The sequence below is a fragment of the Macrotis lagotis genome, chromosome X, assembly GCF_037893015.1.
Source record: "Macrotis lagotis isolate mMagLag1 chromosome X, bilby.v1.9.chrom.fasta, whole genome shotgun sequence".
Taxonomy (NCBI): Eukaryota; Metazoa; Chordata; class Mammalia; order Peramelemorphia; family Peramelidae; genus Macrotis; species Macrotis lagotis.
Window position 1 is genome coordinate 385237185 of NC_133666.1, and position 20805 is coordinate 385257989.

At 35.2% G+C, this 20805-nt stretch overlaps 1 protein-coding gene across 10 annotated transcripts in view; it reads left to right on the forward strand.

Moving 5' to 3' along the window:
* SERPINB11 (serpin family B member 11) overlaps positions 1 to 13214 on the forward strand; it is a 60711-nt gene extending 47497 nt beyond the window's left edge. For 9 of the 10 annotated variants that reach the window (XM_074207806.1, XM_074207798.1, XM_074207800.1 and 6 more), the window contains 4 exons: positions 804 to 921; positions 4994 to 5136; positions 7176 to 7331; positions 8997 to 9887. In XM_074207806.1, the coding sequence (XP_074063907.1) occupies positions 804 to 921; positions 4994 to 5136; positions 7176 to 7331; positions 8997 to 9398 (819 nt within the window). In that variant the 3' untranslated portion in view covers positions 9399 to 9887. Of the gene's footprint in view, positions 1 to 803; positions 922 to 4993; positions 5137 to 7175; positions 7332 to 8996; positions 9888 to 13064 lie in introns of those variants that run through there. The other variant, XM_074207808.1, reaches the window with a different exon arrangement.
* The last annotated feature ends 7591 nt before the right edge of the window (positions 13215 to 20805 follow it).

Sequence of the window (20805 nt, forward strand, 5' to 3'; positions counted from 1 at the left end):
CAGCCTGTGTCCTGGTTTTGAAATGCTTCATCTCACCCCTGCAAGGACCTCAGTTTATTCAAAGTCTTATGAGAGGCTCTAACTTCTCTCCTTGCCTGTACTCTGGTCTGTGGATTTCCACAAGCACTTCCTGCTGTGGGGAGGGAAGGGTCCCTGCTCTATGTCAGTGGTGGAGAGGCAGACTGAATGTGGGCAAAGCACCAGAGTCCTGTCCCAGGACTCACCCCCACATCCTTACCTTCTGTGGGTTAAGCACTCTGGAAACAGCTGCTGGGTGGTTTCCTGCTGGGTGATGCTGCAGGCTTGCTTCTGTTTCTTGGCCCTGGGCTTCACTGAGGGCCATGAGTGGGCTGAGGGCACACTGGCCTGCTCTCCATGCTCACTCTGGCAGAAGTTTCCTGTTGATTTTCTAAGTTGAGCTTTGTGATTCTAGTTTGGGAGGTCTGGATACTGCTTCTGCTGCTATGATCCCAGGCACCCCCAGAAACAGAGTCCCCCTCACTGATGCTGGAAGGGCTGTGCTGCCATCCCGTCTTCCCATGGATTTCTAAGTTATCTTGGGCTGGAGAATTGCCTCACTGGGTCTTTCTGTGGGTTCTGCCACTCCAAAATTTAGTTAGAGTCATAATTTTAAGACCTTTGGAGTTTCTTGAAGCAAACCTCTGGGAAATTCTGCCTTTATGCCACCATCTTTTATAGTTATGTTCTAAAATCTGTGCTGATTATTTTAAGGCTCACTGGGTTATTGACTTTATCCTTATTCTTTCTTTATGATTTTTACAACTTTGTCTTTTAAATTACAGCAATATTTACGTTGTTCAGAAGAGCTATACAAATCCAAGCTGCAGACTGTAGATTTTGACCGAGCTCCAGAGGAAACCAGGAAAACAATTAATGCTTGGGTTGAAAGTAAGACAAATGGTAAGTTCAAATCAGTTTCTCACTGTTACACCTGCCAAGTTTCTGTATATGTTATCAAGAATGTGAGCAAGTTTCCTTCCTTGAGGAGGTGCTGAAGAAGCCAGCAGAGAGAGAGGTCAGGGCCCTTGTAATTCCCAGCAGTGAGAATGTTGGCTAACGACAACTGTGTTAGATAGTGAAGGGATTTTTCCAAATGGCCACTACAAAGGTCTGCTTTATTGCAGACTGCAGATTTCTCTGTTTGTGATTGCTGTGATTTATCTGAAATGTCAACTTTTCTGAAATTGGTAGAATGACATGGTAGAGAGAGACCACTGAATTAGGAGTCAAAAGATAGAATTCCTGCAGTTCAAATTTGCAGGGTATTTCACCACTTCACATAATCCCAGAATAGTTTAGAATTTGAGCTGAGTTTTAATCCTAACTCTGCTACCTGTGTGATCTTGAGCAAATCACTTGACCAGTCTAGACCTCAGTTTCCCAACCTGTAAAATGATGTCTTCAAGTTCTAATGTTCTAAGCTCTTAAATATATAGAAATTTTTTTCTTTTAATTTGAGTGTTTGAAGTTCTAAGACCTGATAGATCTACAGGGAAAATAATTAATTCATTCTAGGAGCATATATGTATTATAAAAGGGGTTTTGTGGAATCTGAAAGGCCCTATGGCATCCTCTGAGCCATATTAGATATTCTCTCAAGGTTCCCTTCTAACTCTAAATCAATAAGCCAATAATTTCATGAACCTCATTCTAGAGCAGGAGTGTCCAAACTTTTAGATCTTGGGGGCTCCATCATCCAACAAAATCTTGTTATGGGCCACATATAGACTATGCCAAGTTTCTGTATATATGTTATCAAGAATGTGAGCAAGTTAATTTCCTTGAGGATGTGCTGAAGAAACCAGCAGATTGAGGTCAGGTTGACAATATAGATTATATATTGACCATGACAAGTTTTTGTTGAATAATATAACCCAGATGAACTAAAAGGTTGGATACCCATGTTCTAGAATTAGATATAAAATCACATAACATCTAAAGTTCCTTGTTGTAATAGGATGAGTTAGATTATAATATTTAACTATGTTAATTTACTGCAAATATCTATTAGAACAGATATAGATAGGTCCTAAATGAAAGTGAAAGACACTCCCTAAAGACCTTGGGAATGTCTTGCAATATTTCTCTAGCCATATTACTCTATGTAAAATCTATGTAAAGTCAGGAAAGATCTTTGATTTTTTAAGTACAAGGAATTCTAGTGAAGTAATTCACTTCACTGATACAGAACGGAACGTCTCTATGATAATAGTTTGAAGGACCTAGAGGGTTTAATGATTTGCCTAAGACTACAGATCTAATAAAGTATCAGAGGTAGAATTTGAATCCAGGATTTCCTGATTCGAGGTCCAGTATACTGACCAGTAAGCAATACTACCTGCTCACATGAAATTTATGTATGTGTGTGTGTGTGTGTGTGTGTGTATGTATATACATGTATATGTAAACCCCCAATATGGAGTTAAAATAGCCATACTTCTTATTAACTCCTGCTGAGCATATATACATACATAAAGATCTTACAGATAAACTTACACATACACACATATGTCTGGAAAGTCTCAAAATCTATAATTTTTAGTATAATACAAATGACCAATTTTTTTATTCTTTAAGATTTTATTTATTTTGAATTTTACAATTTTACCCCAAATCTTCCTTCCCAAATGACCAAATTATGAAATAAATTTGATTTTAATATTAAAAATTTGTTTGGCAATTAACCAAAGAATAATATGATACTTGACTGCATCTCACTCCTTTCTTCCCAGTCTCAAGAAGGCACTATCTATCTATCCTTGCTAATTGCAAAAGGAAAGATTGGGTTATTCTTGTACCTTAGAGCATACCTGCCTATTGTTTTCTAAAGCTCTTTGTAGGACTTCATAATTGCTTACCATGTGAGGCCTCTCTTGAGCACTGTACTTAATCTGCTGATAGTTCCAAATAGCAGAGCTAAATTCCCCTTTTGTTTGTCTGAAGCTCTAGGTAATAAGAATGAAAAATTGGGTGGGGGTAGTAATCCAAATGGCCTCCAGACTCTTTCCAGCTGTAATATTTATGACTTTATGATTAAAGTGAGAAAGAGAAGGTACATGGAATAACCTATGAGAATTATTTCTTTATCCTGTATTTTATATTTGCTTTTATTTTGTAACTATGTTCTGTATTCTATGTAACAAACTTAAGCCTCTTGGAAATTCCTGAGTTCGGAGTTTCATTCTCTTTTTCTCTGAAATTAGATACCAAATCCTTAAGTTTTCTCATAGTTAATGTTAATTAAAGAAAAACTCTGTTCTCAATATTTTCATAAAATATTTAAATCACCATTTCCTGTTAGGTTTGGGAGTTGTCCTTGAGAAGTTGGGCTAATTGACCTTATCACATCTTTAAAAAATGGAGGACTTATCTAGTCCCCCAGAGGTCAGTGAGTTTGCTGCATACCTGTGTCTCTATCAGTGACCTCAGGGACACATATAATTCCCAAAAGCAATCCTTAGAGGATTATAGAGGTGTTCTCCATCCCGTCTGTATGTTATGCCCACTTTCTTTAATGTAATTGGTCATGATCCCTCACCCTTGTAATGTTGGGCAATTACATCACTTTTGTTCTGTTCCTTGTTTTATGCTTATAAAAATTAGTTGTATCTTCAATTCAGGGTCTTTTGTACTGAGACACATTCTTTTGACACATTCTTAATTAATAATTTCAGCACTCTATTAACAAATTATTATCTTGCTCAGAAAATTGCCTCAATTTACCTTGGGTAAAAGTGGATTGACTTGGAATAAGGAACACCTAGCCTAGCCTTAGACATGTGCTAACCCTGGATAAAACACTTAACTCTGCCTCAGTTTCCTCAACTGTAAATAAGAATCATAAAACAATCACTACATTCAGGGTTATTATGAACATCAAATGAAATGATATTTGTAAATGTCTGACTCACATACACATTTAATAAATGATGATTTCCATCCCCCCTCTTCTCCTAGTGTGGGGAGAATTGAACTAAGTAAATATAAAAACTAAAATCAATATGGATGAACATCAAAATGTAAGTGAATGAATGAAAGAAAGAAGAAATGTTTACTATGTGCCAGCACTATTTTAAGTACTAAGGATACAAATAGGAAAACAACAATTAATTAGTCTCTGAGGTAGGATTTGAATTCAGGTCTTTGTTATTCTAGATTCAGTATTCTCTCCAATGTACCACTAGTTATGGATCATGTGACTTCATTAAAATTCTTCCTGTTTGCCCCTTGTTATGATTTTAGGTGCTTAAGAAGATGCTTTTCCCTGGACTTTAGTTTAACATTTAGTTCAAAATCTCCATACTAAATAGAACGGTGTCTTACTTTATGTAGCAGCTGGTTTCCAAAATCTATATAAATAGAACTTTTGTAAATTGATTCATTTTAAATGTGTAAAAAAAATCTCTATTTTGGTGAATCTTCTCATGAAATTTATTTGCCACATGTATAACAACTTTTTGGTTAATCTTTTTTTTTAAATATGAATTTTCCTAAATCATTTGCTTAGGATGTGGACACAATCCATATCTGTAATGCTAATGTTAACCAAGCTGTGAAAAATAGAACTTCAAATTAATATATATGAAAATGATACTACAAAGAACTAATAAAAATATGTCCAAACAAGTATCATTATTGTATGAGAAATCATTGCCCATAAAGAGCCATAGCAATTATTTTATTGAAGCAGAAAGATACCAGCACCTCCCAGGAGCTCTCATGTTCTGACTAGGAACAATGAAGTCCTTTTTATTTTTGGAATGTACTCTGATTTGATGGGAAAACCTAAAGTGAAAGATAAATGTATGACATAGAAACATAGAGTTTTGGCCATTCATCATCATGGAAACCCCCCCCCCCCCCCAACAGAGTCAATTCTTTTGTCAATCATCTGCTACCTCAAACCTCCTTATCTAATCACCAAAAGTAAACAGTGCCCTCTTCCTTGTTTTGTTTTCCCTTATTTCACAAGGAAAAATCAAGAACCTTTTTAGTAAAGGAACAATTGACACTTCTTCAGTCATGGTCCTGGTGAATGCTATCTACTTTAAAGGACAGTGGCAGAGTAAATTTCAAGAAGAAGAGACAATTAAAATGCCGTTTAGGATAAAAAAGGTATGTAACTTATTTTTGTATTCATTATCATGTCTTTGGAGAATTCAGATATTCTATGAGTACAGTCTAGAAAATGTCCATGCAAAATTTTGGACTATGTTCATCTTGGTTCCTTAAGGTGTCAAGTTATTTCAGAGGTTTGTGAAACTTTCTTTTTTTTTTCCTGAAAACACTATGAATGTTCTCTGAGGGCTCCCCTCTCCCCTTCTCCCCTTTCCCCATTTCACATTACCCAGAAGCTTTTGGCCACCATCTCCTCTTAAAGAGACAATCCTCCTTCTTCAGAAGGCAAATCCCTCTATGTGCACAAACTATCCCATTCCATTCTCCTTTTCAAGGAGATTGCCCCTTCTATCATTCCCAATTTCGAACTTCTCTACCAAACTCCAGTCTTGCATCTCAAAAAGTCTATTGGGCATAACCTATTCTATAGAACTTCTAATTGCATAGATCTCTAAGTGATCTATTCCATTCTTCTATATAGTTCTCTAAAATTCCTTTTGGGTATGGGCTTTAACTTCCACTGTGGGGAGAACTGAGTTATCTATATTTCTATGTTGTTAAGATTAGTTGGGCTTTTATGAAAATATGGTTATCATTGTTACATACACACAGCTATGTATTAGATTGCTTTCTATCGGGGGAGGGAGGTAGAAAAATGTGGAACTTAAAACTTTACAAAAATGATTGTTGAAAATTATCTTTACATGTAGTTGGAAAAATAAATGGATAAATTTATTAAAAAAAAGATTATTTGAACTTTTTAGTCTTGGTTCCCCTCTTTTCTAATTTTGATTACCATTATAAAGGTGTTGAGAATTAGAATGAAAGTTCTAAATGAGGAGTGATTTTAAAATGCTTTTCTGATCCACAATTCAAAAATCTTTTCTTTGCAGTTTTTTCTCTGTCTCTGTCTCTCTGTGTACACACTCATCCCCATACATATATTCAGAATCCTAAAGTCTTAGTTGATGTTTTAAACTTTAATGGCTTTTGCTCTATTGATATATACAAAGATAGACATATATATGCATATATTTGCATGTATCAACATACATATTGGGTATTATATGTACATATACATATATATACACACACACACACAGGTATCTCAAAACTCAATGCAATTTTAAGTTTTAATAACTCAAATAACTTAAAACTACCACTTTTGAACCATGCATGTATATATGTGCATGATCACATGTATGTGTATCTATTTACTGAACTTTAATGGATCCCTGATCTCATCGATGCAAGAACTCCCAGAAGAAGTTCAGATTGTATCATATCTGTATCCTTTTAATTCAGTGTGGTTTTTTTGTTTATGTCATCTTCCTCCCCAATATCCTCTGTAGATCTGCCCAAAGCACTCAATGCTCCCTTCTACATCTTTCATCATTAAATGAGTACAGTGTAGCATTTGTGCCTTTCATGTGCTATCTCTTATTATATTATATATGTCAAATATATGCTATATTATATATTATCCCTTATATGTGACTAGCCCGCCTCTTTTATAATCAACACTTTCTGGATGATGTATTTTAGAATACACCATTTTCTTCTGTATAAATTATCACTCAAAATCCACTGCCTATTAAGTCAACCAAACAAATATTTCCTAACTGTCCACTCTGTGCTAGACACTTTGCTAAGCACTGGTACATTCTCTACTGTTCAATCTCTCTATTTTTTCTTGGATGTCCTGAAATTTTGATTTGGAGTTAATTAGCATCCCTGGATGAAAATTGTGTCATGGATCAGTTTGAAATTATTGAAAGCACTGGTAATTTTCTAAGTGCATTTTGATTCTAGTCTTCTAATCTTCCTATTCAATTTTGAATCTAGCTTTCTGTTCATCTGTGGCATTATCCATCCAAGATATTGGATGTAGACTGATGGATTAACTCAATGTCTGGGTGAGATCTATGTTGACCACATACTGTACAAACATGAAGATCTATATACATATTCTGTACACATTTATATTTTACACACCACAGAATATTTAATGTTTTTCTTTTCCCTGTCCCCAACAGGGTAAGAGTGTACCTGTGGAGATGATGCAGCAAACTGGAACATTTAACGTGGCTTTCATAAAGGAACCTCAGATGCATGTCCTTGAGCTTCCATATGCTAGTGGAGATCTAAGCATGATTATACTTCTTCCAAAATACATAAATCAGATTGAACAGGTAAATCTATTGCAAAATATATTCATAAACATACATACTGCATGCAAGTCACATGTGCTTTATTCACATATTATTCATTCAGCAATAATTTGTTGGGCACTTTTACATGCTGAGCCCTGGGTTCTGTGGAGGAGCCAAAGGAAACAAAAGGTGTAATCTCAGCCCTTGTAGAGACTCTGCTTTGGGAGAATAAAGTATACTTAAATGAAATACCTTAAGAACAATCAGAAGGTACCATGTGGGCAAGTAAAGGTACTTGTTATATTGTAAAGCATATTGAACTAAAAACTGGGCTCTGCTGATATTGGGCAAGCAATTAAACCTCTGGGCCTCAGTTTCCTAATTTAATTCAACAACAAGCATTCCATTCCTAATATTTGTAAGGGATTCCACTAGATTTAGGGGATATATAAATAGACAAAATGCAGGCTTTTCTTTTAAGTTTATAATCAGTGGAGGTGGGAATACAATCTTGGCACAAGATGAGTGAGTTGAGGACCATGGAGAAGTCCTGGGGGAAATGCTTGAAAAATTTCTGTCCTCCAAGTTTGGATTGTGTTAGCAGAAGCTTTGTGAGAGAAGTTAAAATTGAGTTAATCTGGGGCAGCTAGGTGGCGCAGTGGATAGAGCACCAGCCCTGGAATCAGGAGTACCTGAGTTCAAATTTGACCTCAGGCACTTTAATAATTACCTAGCTGTGGGGCCTTGGGCAAGCCACTTAACCCCACTGCCTTACAAAAAACTAAAAAAAAAAACTGAGTTAATCTTTGAGGAAACAAAGTACAACTTTGGTGTGAGGAGGGGAGAAGGAAGGGAATGTAGAACAAAATAGACCAAATGATCTCTAGGGTGGCATTGTAGTGACCATTCATCAGCCCAATTCTCCGCTTTTTTTTCCTTGATCCCTGCCAGATTGCCCTTCCTTTGTCTACATGATAGCCCTCTACGTCTAAAGGTTTATTATCTTAGTGCCTGACTTATTATGGACATATGATTGACTTTAATCCCACTGCAGTCCTGAATTTTTAAGCTTGAATTATGCCAAACACAAGCCTATCTAGTATGGGAACTATTATTGACATGTGCCACCATGCCTGACATATATCTGTATTGAAGGTGAATAAAATTAAAGTTTTAACAGCATAATATGGAGTTAGGATATTTGCAAGAGATAATTTGGTCTTTGTAGGGAAATATGAACTTTAATATAATGTAGGGTAGAATCACATAGGGAGCTACAGGCAAAGCAAACATCAAATAGAGGAGAGATTGAGGAGGATATGAGTTGAGAAGAGACCATGAAAGTAGACATTAGCATTCTTAGAGGAAATAATTTTTATCTAATGGTTATTATATAAACAGATTGCAGGGCAATAAAGAAGGGATGGGGGATTAAGGCACTGAAGATAACAAATTATAAACTATGCAGTTGAGAAGTTGAATTATAAAATGCAAGTGAGAATTATGGTTTTAAATGGAATGAAAGGGGGCATGTTCATTTGAAGTCTTTTTTTTTTTTAAACCAATGAAACTTGACCATAATGTGAAGGCAGATTAAAAAGGGACCAGTGTAGACAGCCAACCTCATACAAAGAAGCATAAAAATAAATCTCATTTTTAATGCAAAATCTCATGTGAGTTTTAAATTTGTATTTTATCTTTTAGATTGAGAAACAGCTCAACTTGAAGACATTCAAACAGTGGACCAATTCTTTCATGAAAGAGAGAGAAGTTGAAGTTCAACTTCCCCGATTCAGACTTGGAATTAAATATGAGTTAAATTCTCTGTTAAAAACACTAGGGATAAGAGATATTTTTGACCATTTAAAAGCTAACCTTTCTGGACTGTCTCCAAGTAGAGACTTATATTTATCAAAAGTTATCCATGAATCCTTCATAGATGTTAATGAAAAGGGCACTGAGGCATCTGCTGCAACTGGAGATGTTGTTGTTGTAAAGAGACTTCCCTTTCGGATCAGGTTTGTGGTTGATCATCCTTTTCTTTTCTTCATAAAGCATATTCGTACCAACACAATTCTCTTCTGTGGCAGGTTCTCTTCTCCTTAAACAAGAGGGTGATAGTGCTGTCAGCCAGGGCTAGATGTATCTGGAAAGGCATAAGGGAAATTAATTTGCTTCTACCACATGGGGAGAAAATCACAAGATTACAAAGCAACTTTTTTTCCATTCTTTCCTTCTCTTGGTCTTTTCTTGAAAACCTCCAATAATGACATAGTCAATGTAATAAGGACAGTTTAAAGGGTTAGTTTTTCTTATTGGACCTCTTGATGAGATACTGCATAAATCAAAACAACTGTAAACCACATTCCCACAGAGAACAAAAGTTAGCTGTTTCAGAAAAAAAAATCATTAACTACCTACTTATATTCCAGAATTGTGCTGGGTGTTGGGCTACAAAGGTGAAATCACTTACATTCTTCTTTTAATGCAAGCTAGCAGGGAGTTTGAGTTCTGGAAATCTGCTTTTGCTGTTGGCATTCATGTGTAAATGACATTATTGTTTCAGTTAAAAAATGTCATGCTGATTATTAATAAAAGAATGCATTGTCTTAATTCCTTTGATGACTTTTAATTCATAAAAGAATTAAATACGAAAGGCAACTTTGAAAACTTTGTGTTTTCTTATGATGGCTGAAAAAAAATAGCAATGGTTGAAGGAAAATCATTGTTTTAGGAGAGAAGTGGAGTGGTTCTTTGTTTTTTACTACCTGGAAAGAGTAAAAGAAAATAGAGAGCAAGTTATGAATTCTCAGTACCTTGTTGATAATAGAGCTGAAACAATCAACTCTCTAGAACTTTCTTAAAAGATTCAGACCTACTTTGTTTTTCCTTTTTCTTTGGTTTTGCTGATTTGGAAGCATTTGAAAAGGGGAGAAAAAGGAGTAGAGATAAGATTGACAAAAATGATAAAAAAAAGAAAAAATGAGGATCATTGAATGAGATACTAAAAAAAAAATTCTCAAGGAATAGAAAAGACTAAAAAGAATCATACAGATAGCAATTCAGAGTTGAAAGCCACATGTTGAATTTCTTATATATTTAAAAATTAAAGTAAGCTTTACATATTAAGAGATCTACCTTTCCATGTATAATCCTCCTTTTCTCTCCTGCTGCATACATGGAAAGGTTCATTTTTTTTTTTAAAGTTTAGAATAAAAAAAGGGAATGGGTGGGGAGAAGAAAAGAAATCAGAAGGGGTGGCTAGGTGGTACAGTGGATAGAGCACCTGCCCTGGAGGCAGGAGGACTTGAGTTCAAATGCGGCTTCAGACAATTAATAATTACCTAGCTGTGTGGCCTTGGGCAAGCCACTTAACCCCATTGCCTTGCAAAAACCTAAAAAAAAAAAATCAGAACCCAGCTAGATTTATAAGAGAAGCTTAGCCTTAGTCTAAGCAGAAAAAAGGAGGGACAGACCATTCTTCCTACATCTCTACCTAGGGTAAAAGTGTTAGAATCATTATTCTTTTAAGTTTATGTCAAAATGGGTTCAGACTACAGGATGTTTTTCACTTCTAATAATCAAATATTCCCATCTAAGGACTCCTAGTCATTGGCAGGATGCATCTAGAGAGGGTGGCTACTAGTATTTTCAGAAATCAGAGAGTAATCCAGTGCGTGGTTAGCTTCCTTATACAAGCTCACAAGTTCCCACCAGTGTTTTCCCCTTGACAATCTGCCAGCACTGAGTTTTTTAGTAAAGGCATTTATTCAAAGGGCAAAGTAAAAACAGTAGTTACAATCATAATAATGATAACTAGCATTTATTTAGCACCTAATGTAGGCCAAACACTGTATTAAGCAATCTGGTAGGTGAATCCTATTTTGATCCCCATTTTATAACTAAGGAAACTGAACAGTTTCTTACTCAGGTTCACACAGCTAGTAAGTGTTTGAGATCGGATTTGAATTTGGGTCATCTTTATTGCAGACCTAAAGCTCTAGCCACTAGGAGATTTAACTGCATTTCCCATGACATAGTGGTAATGAAGCACATATGTAAGAAAAACATATGACTAATTTAATTCATAACTCAAATTTATAGGAGAGCTTCTCCAGGGGGTATGCATGGTATTCACTGTGTGCTACTGGTAATGAATGAGTCATTCCCAATCATCTGGGCTTGATCCTCAAAGGGCTGGATGGCACAATCTATTATGACTTGGTTCAAGTGAGTTCAGCAATTATGCTGCCTCTTCTGCTGGGTTTCCTCGTGCCTGGATGCTAGGGGCAGGTCACTCTGTCATTAGAGAAAAGTAAAGGACAGGGCACTTTGCTTCTGGGCACCTGTTACCTGATAGTTTCCACTGACCATGTTGCCTCTACCTCACATTGCCTCACAACACTAACTAGCCTAATCTGCCACTGGACAAGTAACAGGAAGGCAAAACTGTAGTCTTGATCTCACCAGCCTTTTCATATGCAAATTAGCCATTCAAGTTTTCCTAGAGTGGAAAATGTCCATTTTGCCTTGGAAGGTGTTCTATACAAAACACTCTTACTATCTTTTAGTTCCTCTAGTCATTCAGTTTTTGCCAAGGTCTCAGTGATCCTTTTTATTTTGGGTCAGGCATTTAGGTCCAAGATTAGGGAAGGTAGAGAGAGAGATGCCTGGGAGCAAAATTCACAAACTGGAAAAAAAGGTACATTTTAATGGTTTCCTTTTATTAATACAAATATTTTTAATGCCAGAAGATATTATTCTTTGTACTATGCAAACATTTGTATTAAGTGAAGTCTCCTGTATTACAATGAAGTCTCAATATCTTCAAGATCATACCTGTTCTTTTTAATGATAAAATTACATATTTTTATACCAATTTCTAATCTTGCCTAGGGCTCAGAATTTATTCAGGATCCTTTTTTTTGACTAAATTATCTTAAGCAGTTGTCTTCAAATTTTAAATTTTTGAGTAATGCAATTTTGCTTATTTATAAATTACATACATGTAATACTTTGATAGAGCTGCATTAATGATATATGATCAGGTACAATATAATAATAAAAATTTATTCATAAAAATTAAAAGGGAGAGATAAAGATGAATATTTAAACTCAGATCAATTATTTAATCTCAGAGATCACCAGTGGTTTCTGAGAAGAGAGGTCAATTTCATATGAATGAAGAAATAAGGATAATTAGGAATCTGAGAACCTGAGGGACTAGAATGTTAGTGGTACCTGGGTGAAGTTAGTTTATGATCATCCTGGCAGCCATAGGAATCCAGAAATGAGAAGGGGGAGTGGGTTGGAAGACTAGTGAAGATGATGGTATAGTTGGGCTGGAAATAAGCCCATGATGTATATCTCATGTGGACAGTGGAATGTGACATATCTTTTCACTTTCAATTGAATGATCATAATCTGTGTGGAATCAGGCCTTAGCTTCCTAGGGGACTGTGGTCACAACTTTTGAAACCACTGATATAAAAAAGTATCTGGATGCAATGCTTTATTTCATGAGTCTAGATCTGTCCCAAGAATTTTAGTTTAAATGCTTTGATGGTAAAGTAGCATATTTAGCCTATAAAATTGGACTTTTCTAAATGCCCTCAAATTGCCTAAAAATCCTATTTGAAGCTTTTTTTTCTAATAGTATAATATCAAGATCAATCTTCAGCATGTCCAGAGAAATACTATTGAATTTCCCTATGATTCAGACACAGTCATAATTTCCCTGACAGCATTCATATGAAAACTTTTCATGAACAGGGAGACTTGGAATTCATGAATCAACAGTGATTGACAGCATCAATTGGAATCATGACTCCCAGAGGCCATGGCAACTATCCAATGAAACTTCAATTGCTCTTCAGGGAGGAAGTTTCACATGAGGGTTACTCTTAAAGGTGAGACTTCTTGGATCCAACTTACTGGAAAATTTAATGACATTTTGCCTTTGATCATCAAGTTAACTCATTTTTTGAATAGTGGTCCAGTAAAGAATCTAAATCCCAGTGACTAGTTTAGTTCCTCCCTTGATTCCCCAAATAAATCTCTGTTTTCAGGTTCTTGGGAGTTTTCAGGTCCATATTCTTTATCATGGAAGGAATAGGATGACAGTGTTTTAGTTGAGGGCTTTATGGTGACCAAGTTTCAGGAGCATCAAAGTTCACAAAATGGTGGTTTTAGAAAATTACATCAGGGAAAACAGAAGATCAAAGAAGGAATGTGCCACTGTTTGGAGTAGGTTTGATGAGATGATTATGATAGTAAAAAACAGAGAGAAAGAAGAAATATTCAACTCCTAATTTACTTTCTGTTTTCTCTATCAAGGAGAATACTCTTACAAAATAATCTGTAAAGGACAGAATAAAATTAGTGGATGGGGAATTTAAACCCAAGGTAAGGAAGATATTAGTAAGAGAGTCCTTAGATATTCTTGATGAATTCAAAGCAGCAGCCCCAAGTGAATTATATCTTCAATCACAGTCATAAATAGCAGGATATGAAAAAGTATCTAAGGTGCCAAATTAAGGGGGGAAGGTACTTCTTCCATTGGATAGCATGTTTATTCTTCATGGTGAACCTGAGTTTTCATTAGCCCTAGTTTCTATGTAGTGTCACCATACCTGACAAAAGATTATCTTCCACCCTAGAGATAAATCTTGTGGCACTTCTATGATAGACCCCACTTTCTTCCTTACTCTCTGAAGGTAAAAGAGTAGGACTACCCTCTCTTCTAGTCCTCCTGTTTCCCAAGATTGGGCTATCCTTTATATCACCGTATGTCCTCTAAAAAAGGTTTTTTCTTCATATGAAAATATTCCTTTAAGAATATGGAAGAATTGAAGGATGTGATTGCTGAGCCACTGATTCTAGAGAATAAAAAATGTGCATTCAATCTGGAAAAGGATAAATGCAATTCCTATTTTCAAAAAGGAAAGAAAATGGATTATTCAGGTTATAAGTCAATGAGCTTAGTTTCAATTCCTGACAAAATTCCAAAATATACTATAAAGGGATGATTAAGGAACATCTAGAAAGGGAGTGGTGATCACTAAGAGTCAGTATGGTTTCATCAAGAACAAGTTATACCAGACAAAACTCATTTCTTCCTTTCATTAGGTTGCTGGACTAGTAGACTAGAGAATTCTGTGCGCATAGCTTATTTAGATTTCTGGAAAGCTTTTGACAAAGATTCTCATCCTATACTTAGAATTGAGACGGAGGGGAATGGATTCATGGAGTCAATAAGTGGATTCATGTTGGTCTTAATGGCTGAATACAAAAAGCAGTCATTTATGGGTCAATGCCAACTTAGAAAGGTTTCTGGTGACATGTCTCTTTTTGATTCTGAGTTATTTAAAGTTTTAATCAATGACTTGGGTAAAGGCACAGAAAACATGCTTATCAGCTTTTTTCAAGTGATATGTAGCTGAGAGGAATATTTAATTTATCAAGTGACAGAGTCAAACTTCTCAGAACACCATGGCAAAAAGGATATTGCGTAAGTTTAATAAGATAGAATTTAATAAGTATCTCTTAACTTTAGGTTAAAACATCAACTTGAGAAGTGTTAATTGAGAAGGGGTTGAAAACAGGATTGGAATAACAAAGATTTGTGTGTCTTAGTGAATTATAGACTCACTTTGTGATATAGCAGCTAAAACAGCAAATGTACCCTTAAATTATATAGTAGAGGTATAGTGTTCAAATGAGATCTGTGTTGATCAGACCACATCTGAAAGATTAAGTTTAGTTCTAGCATCACATTTTAGGAAAAAACAAAGCAAACCAGTTCAAACATTGATGTCTGGGGAGGGTGACCAGAAAAATGAAGGGTTTTGACATCATACTAATCAAGGCAACAGACACTTATTAAAGTACTTCCTGAGCTAAGACCCCGGGCATTGGGAGTGCAAATATAAACAAAAAGAAAAAGTCTCATCAAGGAGGTTATCCTCTAACATAGACAATATACAAAAGGGAGCTAAACTGGGATCTTGGAGACCATACCAGTGAAGGATTTTGGTGGCAAAAATCCTGAGAGTCAGAAGCAGAACCAGGAGGGCAATGAAGTATGATTGACTGGGCCTGTCTCCAAAGTGGAAAGATTATAATCAAAGAGGCAGTTACCTATTCTGTCACATTTAAAAAAAATGGTGGGCTTTTCCCTATGTCAATCTTAATATGTCTATCTGTTTTAAGAAAAAGTAGAGCAACTAATTCAGTACCACAAAAATATATGCCTTGGACACTGACCACTAAGTATTAACCTTCTTTCTTCAGTGTTCCCTAGAAGCCAATTCATCATGATTCTAAATTCATCTATGTTCCAGACCTCATCTTTTAGACTCTCAGCTCCCAAAATTCAGTTTGAGAGAGGTCTAGGGGAGATAATTGTTAGAAGGAACAAATGGATGCATTTTTTAAAAAGTGGAATGCTTTTACTCACTAAAAAACTACTATATGAGTCAGAGGGATCAAGCCAGGTTAAAATATATTTGGAAATATTTAATAAAATACAATACAAAAAGATAACACTAATATGTAGGTTTTTTAAATTTAAATTTTATTTTTTCTAATTACATGGAAAATTAGATTTCAAAATTCATCCATTTGATAGTTTATGAGTTCCACATTTTTCTACCATTCTTTTCTACAGTCCCCCTCCTCATGGGAGGGAACAATCTGAAAAATTGTACATGTATAATTGTATTTAATATATTTATATATTAATCATGTTTTGAAAGAGGATTTAGAACTAAGGGGTCAGGGGAAACTGTGAGAAAGAAAGTAAAACAAAAGAAATTTAAAAAAGTGAACAGAACATGCTTTACTCTATATTCAGACTCCATTTTTTTTGGAAAGTGGATGTCACTCTTTTTTTCTGGATATGCATTTCAGTCAAAGGGTTGTCTTGAATCACTGAACAGTTGAAAGGAGTTGTATCCATTATAACTGATCCATCTCACAATGTTGTCATTAATGTGTACATTGTTCTCCTGGTTCTGCTCACTTCATTCAGAATTAGCTCATGCAAGATTTTCTAGGATTTTCTAAAGTTGAGTCACTTGATATCTTTTAGAACAATATTACTTCTTAACATTCAAATACCAAAACTTGATCAGCCAGTCCCTAATTGATGGACATTCCCTCAATTTCTAATACTTTGCCACTACAAAAAGAACTGTTATAATGTGGGTCTTTTCTCCTTTTTTATGATCTCTTTGGAATATAGAACTAGTGATAATATGCTGGATCAAAAGGTATTAACATTTTTGTTGCCTTTTGGGCATAGTTCCAAATTGGATCAATTCATAATTCCACCATTATTGTCCCAGTTATCCCACATCCTCTCCAACACTGATCACTTTTTTCTTTTTGTCATTTTAGTCAATCTAATAGGTGTGTAGTGGTACCTCAAAGTTATTTTAATTTGTATTTCTCTAATCAATAGTGATTTGGAGCATTTTTTCAAATGACTATAGATATCTTTAATTTCTTCATTTGAAAACTGCCTGTTCATATCCTTTGGCCACTTATCCATTGGAGAATGACTGGTATTCTTATAAATTTGACTCGTTTCTCTATATATTTCAGAAATGGGTCCTTTATCAGAAACACTAGTTGTGAAAATTGTTTCCTGCTCTCTATAGTTCTTCTAATCTTGGCAGTATTGGTTTTGTTTGGACAAAAGCCTTTTAATTTAACGTAATTGAAATCATTATTTGGTGATTGATAACATTCTCTATTCCTGTATATCTTTCTGCTTCAAATGTGTTTCTTGTAAGCAACATATTATAATGTTCTTATTTTTAATCTACTCTGCTATCTGCTTCTTTTTATGGGAGAGTTCATCCATTCACATTCACTGTAATGATTATTAAATCTGTATTTGTCTCTATCCTATCTAACTCATTTTTAATTTTCTCTCTACTTTTCCCTTATTCCTCCTCACTGGTATTTTGCTTTTGACTGCTGAATCCCTTAATCTGCCCTGCCTTTTATCACTCCCTTTTTTCTTTCTCCTTTCCACTCCTATTTCTCTGTCAGTAGGATAAATTTCTAAACCCAGTTGGGAATGCATGATATTCCCTCTTTGAGTCAAATCTGAGGAAAGTAAGATTTACTGTGTTCACATCTTCCCTTCTTTTCCTCTACTATACTAGGTTCTTTGTGTCTCTTCATGTGGTATTAATTATCCTCTAGTGCCTCCACCTTTCCCAACATAATTTTTTATTTTTTCATGTCCTAATTGTTTTATAGCTGTCTTATATGCACTCCCTCTATCAAAGTGTACTGCTTTCAGTTGTTCTATTAAAACAAATTGTAGTAATTGTACTATTGAAAGTACAATTCTCAAAAGCCATAATCATCTTTATAGCATAATCAATTTATACTTATACCCTCTTCCAGAGCACAATCCCTCCAACTCTTCCATACTAATACAACACTCAAGAGCTAATAGTTTGATCCCATCACAGTTAATTTAAACCTATACCTTCTGTCTAGTATACTACTTTCAACTATCCTAAGAGAAGAGAAATACAATTAAGAGAATTAAATTAAATTAAGAGAAATACAATTCTCAAGAGTTAATGATTATTGTCTTCCTGTGTAAGGATAAAGACAGATTAGTTTTACTGACTAATATTTCCCACTCTTTCCATTTCTTGTATTTGATTCTGTTCTGGCTTTTTTAATCAGGTAAGTTTGAAAATCTTATTTTGTTGAAAGGCTATCTTTTCCCCTGAAAGAATATGTTGGATTTTGCAGGGTAGTTGCTTCTTAGTTGTATTCTAAACTTTTTTTTGCCCTTCAGAATATGATATTCTAAGGCCCTCTGATCCTTTAATGTTGAAGTTGTTAAGGATCCTGCACAATCCTGACTCTGGCTACCTGGTATTTAAATTGCTTCTTTTTGGCTGTTTGTGGCATTTTCTTCTTTAGCTGAGAATCATGAAATGTCGTTACGATATTCTTCAGAGTTTTTATTTTTGCGTTTCTTTCTGGGGATGTTTGATGAATTCTTTCAAGGATTATTCTATCTTCTTTTTCTAATTTATTAGTGAAGTTTTCTATGATAGTTTCCTGAAAGATATTGTCTAGGCTCTTTTTATGATTGTGACTTTCAGGTAGAACAATAATTTATGAATTATATCTTCTGAATCTCTTTTCAGGTCTGTCATTTTCCCCTAAAAGGTACTTTTCATTTTCTTCTATTTTTTCCCAACCTTTTGGTATTATCTCCTCCCCATTTGTCCAATTCTAGTTTTAGGGCTTTATTTTTTTCAGTTAGCCTTTGTTTTTTCCTTTTCAATTTTAGAGGAGTTTATTTCTTTTTCATTCTTTTAAATTCTTCATTCAATTTTTCATAATTCTCCTGCATGACTCTCATTTCTTTTCTCCATTTTTCTTTTTCATCTATTGTTTGGTTTTTAAAATCCTTTTTGAGCTCTTCTAAGAGATCTTTTTGGATTTCAGACCAATTCTTTTAGACCAATTCATAAATCCCATTGAAGGTTCTTAAGTAGGCATTTTGTCACTATTTTTCTCTTCTGAGATGGCATTTTTATCATTCTTATCAGTTTAGTAGTTGTCAGTAGCTAGCACATTTTTTTTTTTTTTTATCATTTTGATGGTTGAACTCTGCTCCTGTGGGAAAGGGTGTATAGTTCTAACTTTTTTTGTGCTTGGGCCAGGGGTCTGGTCCCTGGTTTTCTGCTCTGGCATTTCAGTATTTGTGGTTTGTCCATGTGCTATGGTAACTCAATGCTGTAGCATCATTCTAGGGCTCAAACCTTGCTCTCTGATCTCTCTGAGCACTGTAGCCTACTGATCCAGGACCTGAGCTGCACTGTGGCTAACAGTATTCTGATGACTTCTCAGCTCTCCTGCCTTCTCTGCCTTCTCTTTCACCCACACGAGACAGACCTTTTCCTGATGTTCCTTCAAGATATCTCACTGAAAGTTTCTTTCACTGTTTTTTGTGGGTTCTTTTCACTTTAGCATCCACTTAGAGGCTTCTTTCAAAATTGTTTCAGACAAAGCTCCAGCTCTGCTCTGGAAGTTCCCAGTATGTGGTTTTCTAAGTCAATAAGTGGCTAGCTGATTCTCAGGAATATAATGATTCAAGACAGTCTCCAAGGAGTCATGATTAAAAATGTTATCTGCCTCCAGAGAAAGGACTTTGACATCTGAATAAAGGCCAAAACAATGCTAATTTTTAACTTTTTTCTTTTTTCCTTTCCTTTCCTTTCCTTTCCTTTCCTTTCCTTTCCTTTCCTTTCCTTTCCTTTCCTTTCCTTTCCTTTCCTTTCCTTTCCTTTCCTTTCCTTTCCTTCCTTTCCTTTCCTTTCCTTTCCTTTCCTTTCCTTTCCTTTCCTTTCCTTTCCTTTCCTTTCCTTTTCCTTTCCTTTTCTTTCTTTCTTTCTTTCTTTCTTTCTTTCTTTCTTTCTTTCTTTCTTTCTTTCTTTCTTTCTTTCTTCTCTCTTTCTCTCTCTCTTTCTCTCTCTCTTTCTCTCTCTCTTTCTCTTTCTCTCTCTCTCTCTCTCTCTCTTCTCTCTCTCTCTCTCTTTCTCTCTTTCTCTCTCTCTCTTTTTCTCTCTTTCTCTCTCTCTTTCTTTCTCTTTCTCTTTCTCTTTCTCTCTTTCTTTCTCTCTCTCTCTCTCTTTCTCTCTCTCTCTCTCTCTCTCTCTCTCTCTCTCTCTTTCTCTCTTTCTCTCTCTCTTTCTTTCTTTCTTTCTTTCTCTCTTTCTTTCTCTTTCTCTTTCTCTCTTTCTCTCTTTCTTTCTCTCTCTCTCTTTCTCTCTCTCTCTTTCTTTTCTTTCTTTCTTTCTTTCTTTCTTTCTTTCTTTCTTTCTTTCTTTCTTTCTTTCTTTCTTTCTTTCTTTCTTTCTTTCTTTCTTTCTTTCTTTCTTTCTTTCTTTCGTTTTCTCACAGAAAATGACTACTCCGGAAACATTTTACGTGATTGCTCATGTATAATCTATATCAGATTGTTCTCAGGGACTGGGGAGGAAAGAGAGGTATCAATAGAATTTGGAACTCAAAACTTTAAAAAATGTTAATAATAAATTTTACATGTAATTGGGGAAAAAGATTACTAAAATAGGTAGCCAACAGGAATTTTTCTGTGTGATTCACTGATCCTTTGAATACCAATGTTGTATGTATCATTTCATAGTGGTCCCAAGGCTGTTCATATCCATTACTTCATTTGACCTTCATGATATCCCTGTGAATTGGGCATTGCCAAAATTCTTATTCCCAGTTTACAGATGAAGAAACTAAAACTTTTTTAATTGCCTAAGGACACAGATTATCAAATAGCAGAGCTGAAACAAGAATACAGGTCACAAGAATATAGTCTCTTTCCACTATACCACATTGCCTCTTTAGGCAAACAACTTAGGCCAGTACCAAAGGTAGATGAGCCCCGAATCATCAAAAGGATAAAAGCTATGAGTTCTCTAAAGTCCTTTTATATAAATAATTTGATGCCTAC